The 3,988-nt window shown below is 35.7% G+C and overlaps 1 protein-coding gene across 1 annotated transcript; it reads right to left on the bottom strand.

The window, feature by feature from the left end:
- Positions 1-248: 248 nt before the first annotated feature.
- On the bottom strand, positions 249-3,608 carry LOC114362486 (polypeptide N-acetylgalactosaminyltransferase 10). The gene is made up of 6 exons (XM_028317916.1): positions 3,407-3,608; positions 2,573-2,776; positions 1,986-2,037; positions 1,563-1,698; positions 715-890; positions 249-349 (listed from the first exon to the last, which is right to left on the bottom strand). Exons 2-6 carry the CDS (start codon positions 2,771-2,773, stop codon positions 249-251), a joined length of 666 nt encoding a protein of 221 aa, XP_028173717.1. The 5' UTR covers positions 2,774-2,776; positions 3,407-3,608.
- Between the last annotated feature and the right edge of the window lie 380 nt (positions 3,609-3,988).

The raw sequence follows: 3,988 nt of genomic DNA, 5'->3' as shown, positions 1-3,988 counted from the left end.
ACCGGTTGAGGACCCCGTACGCTGTCCGTAGCAGAGTGCTCCAATGTTGATAGTGGAATGGAACCACCAATAATCACAATCAAGCTTAAAAAGTCACTCACTTTTGGTACTAGCGTCGTTGACTAGAAATATCTCCCTGAGCAAGTGTGAAGGCGACCGGTTGAGAACCCCGTACGCTGTCCGTAGCAGAGTACTCCAATGTTCGTTGTAGAAGGGAACCACCAATAATCATAGTTAAGCATAAAAGGTCACTCACTTTTAGTACTAGCATCGTCGACTAGAAATATCTCCCTGAGCAGGTGCGGAGGTGACCGGTTGAGGACCCCGTACGCAGCAAAGTACTTCAATGCTCATTGTGGAAGGGAAGCACCAATAATCACAATCAAGCATAAAAAGTCATTCACTTTTAGTACTAGCATCGTCGACTAGAAATATCTCCCTGAGCAGGTGTGGAGGCGACCGGTTGAGGACCCCGTACGCTGTCCGTAGCAGAGTGCTCCAATGTTCATTGGAAAGGAACCACCAATAATCACAATCAAGCTTAAAAAAGTCACTCACTTTTAGTACTAGCGTCGTCGACCAGAAAGATCTCCCTGAGCAGGTGTGGAGGCGACCGGTTGAGGACCCCGTATGCTGTCCGCAGAAGAGTGCTCCACTGCTCATTGTGGAAAGCAAGCACCAATAATCACAATGACGCTTAAAAAAGTAACTCACTTTTGGTACTAGCATCGTCGACTAGAAATATCTCCCTGAGCAGGTGTGGAGGCGACCGGTTGAGGACCCCGTACGCTGTCCGCAGCAGCGTGCTCCAATGCTCATTGTGGAATGGAACCACCACGCTGACGGTAGGCAGAGACTCGATGTACAGCTTCTTTTTGCAGCCGGGATGTCTGTTGATGAGATAGATACTTGAATGCTGCACAGTCACAAAAAAAGGTGAAACGTTGGAACAGATTCTAGACTACCTACCCACAAACAACACTTACGAAAATAATTTTAGCGAGACTACCCAGGAAGAGGACAGTTATTTAAAATTTTAAGCAATGTCTAATAATATCATAAAATATATTTTAAGGAAAAGAAGAAAATTCGTCAGTGTATTTATATGAGGGTAATCTCCGAATGTGGCGGTAGGCCCGCCATATTTATCGCATAACCGCATACTGATCAAAGGTCAAACCGTCTGAGTAAATGTATCTAAAAAGGCTCGTAGGTATATAATAATTACTAGTTTTCATAAATTAGTACCAATCAGAGTTGAAATACAACAAAACCGCTATAATTTAACAACAATGGGTAGGTATTTGAAGTTGGACAAAAAAATGGCGTGCGTACGCAATTGAAAAAAAAACTTTGCAGAATCACAATCACAACACAAAGAGGCTTATAGGAACATAAAAAAGCAGCTATCGCAATTTAAATACAAATAACCGTTATTAATAACGGTAGATAAATAATGTAGGTACTTTGAGTTGGACAAGAAATGGCGTGTGTTAAAAAATGCTAAGAAGACCTCTTCTTAACGCAATCACAAATCGCGATGTTATGAAAATCCAACTCACCTGATATCCGGCAGAGACCGGTTTAAAGGAATCCTGTCGCTTAGGGCTCCGTTGAAGCCATTCTCGGCGTAAAGCCGCTCTTCCAAAGCACTATCCTTCTCCGGCAATTCGGCTGGCTGCCCGTGTTCTCCAATACCTTCGAAAAATATTATTTTAACTACCCACATTCCACAAAAAAGGTGGATTTTTAAATTATACTTCACAGCTCTGGGTGAAAGTCATTTAGCCAAATTGAAAAAAATATTTCGGTACAATTAAAATCGAAATATATTATGACGCCTTGAAGCGAATGTAGCATACATTTCATCAAAAGTTATGCATAATTTAAGCGATGCAATCGGAAGTGGCGCCTCTCGTCCTAAAGAAATATTTTTATATAAGTTATGCCTAAATAAAACTACAAAATTATTAAATAACACATACCCTCTCGATTCTGGTCTTCTCTTATTTGTGTGTAGTTGTGCCAGTCTTTTTTCTGAAACCATACAAAAACCATACAATCGCAACAACAAATAAAATTACTCATTTAACGCGCTATGCCTGTAAACATATGTACCTATACTTCATTTAAAAAATCACTCAAATATCATCATGCTATAAATAAAATTGTGCATGAAATGGATCAAATAAACTGTTCTAATATTTAATTTACGATGCTCTTTCCAGTAACTGGGTGGAAATGGTTGTTTTGTTATCATACCTAAAGATAAGTGCCTAACAAACTGAAATGTTTGCTCAGATTCCTTGGTAGATAATGCATTTCTCACATTAAGAAGGCATGACATTTTCACTTTTCTCATAATATTACTTTAATATTGTTTATTTAACACACATCGAGACATAGCTTTTTACATTGTCTATTATTTTAAACGTAATGAAACCACCAAGAGCTTTTAATTAATTACATATTTTGTTTCGTTCATTTAAGTAAAGTCAACTTTACTTTGCTACATACACATTCACTATGGAAAACCAAGATCAACTTTGAAGCTAATAAATGCTTACAATACCTTTGCACTTGTGGGCACAAAATACGGAGGTTTCTCTGGAGCGTCGACCGGCTTTACTTGAGCCTCTTGCGCAGGGATATCGGAGTCTACAGTGATATTGCTGATGTTCTTGATCATGTAGAGAATGATCAGTATGATCGTAAACGTGACTAGGTTCCGCAGCCGGAACAACCGGACAAGGTAACGTCTAAAGAATACCATGATCTGCGTTAAAGAAAATAGATAATTATTAATTATGTGTAGTAATATAAAATAAATGATAATAAAAGAAGTCACGCATGTATAAACTCACTTACAATATTAACTAATCTAATTACTCATATTTTGTAAAAGGATTTTGGGAATTAAATCAAACTTTAAATTATATTTTTGCCTTCATGATTAATGAAAAATGTAATAAAAAGTTAATATAAACTGCGTAACAACAGTATTAATATCATTAAAGAATTTTTAAAAGAATTCTAAAAACTATCACAGATTTATTATAATCTAACGGATTAAATTTAAGACCCAGTATTAAAATTATTGGTATTAAAAAAAGCTTATCTGATAAGATTGTAGAATTAGTTCAATGTGGATGTTTCAAAGTATTAAACGCTTATTTCCCACATAAATTACTCTCTTGAAAATATTTTATAAGATAAAAATATTTTTAATAGGTACATAGCTACTGTGTACTTTATTACACGGCAACAGCTAGCCACGTAAAACGTAGCTCTATACGTTAATACATAGCTATCAATTAATACTAGAATGTAGAAACGTGTATTAAGTTAACGTATCAAGCAGCTGATTAAATATTAAAAATATAAACCATTACAAAATTTATCTCACCAGAGTAGGATATAACGTTGAATGTTCGCTTTACTGACTTCAGTCAGGGTTGTAAATCTAGGAACATGTGAAACCACCAAAGATATTTCAATCTAAATCTTTACTTCCATAAAACACAGTAATGTTTTTATTTTAATTGAATTTTTATTGTCGCAAAACTCGACACGACGAAACAATCCCTCAAGATGTTAATGTAACAAAATGTAAACTGATATTTAATCAATGTATATGACTTGTAAGAAAGAGATGTACCAACACGCATTTGAAGAGGCAGAATGAGACAACAATTCAAACAGACAGCTGACAGGATGACATGCTAATTTGTCCGGATTGTACGTAATTGTTTAAGTTTTTTAAATCAAAGATACGACTCAAGGCATCAATTTTTAAAATCTTTCAAAGATACAAAATCCTTTTCCTTTAAAAAAAAATACTTTATCCAAATTCTAGTAACTAGAATTTAATCAGAAGACACTAGATTTTATTTAGAAAACCCATAATATAATTTTTCATTTGATATCAGACCATTGATTATTTCTTCAAAAATTTTGTTCCACAAACGCATCGGAAAATTCTCGACCA

This window comes from Ostrinia furnacalis, unplaced genomic scaffold, assembly GCF_004193835.3.
Source record: "Ostrinia furnacalis isolate ACB-3 unplaced genomic scaffold, ASM419383v2 OfSCF6535, whole genome shotgun sequence".
Lineage (NCBI taxonomy): Eukaryota > Metazoa > Arthropoda > Insecta > Lepidoptera > Crambidae > Ostrinia > Ostrinia furnacalis.
This window is presented reverse-complemented; position numbering and strand designations above follow the sequence as displayed.

What these genes read in the sequence shown, in the direction of transcription:
- LOC114362486 (XM_028317916.1), bottom strand. Translation starts at nt 2,773, where the DNA reads ATGGTATTCTTTAGACGTTACCTTGTCCGGTTGTTCCGGCTGCGGAAC. An exon ending in CGGTCTCTGCCGGATATCAG is followed by an intron (nt 891 to 1,562) that starts GTGAGTTGGATT and finishes TCTCATCAACAG; the next exon opens with ACATCCCGGCTGCAAAAAGA. An exon ending in CGACGATGCTAGTACCAAAA is followed by an intron (nt 350 to 714) that starts GTGAGTTACTTT and finishes TTCCACAATGAG; the next exon opens with CATTGAAGTACTTTGCTGCG.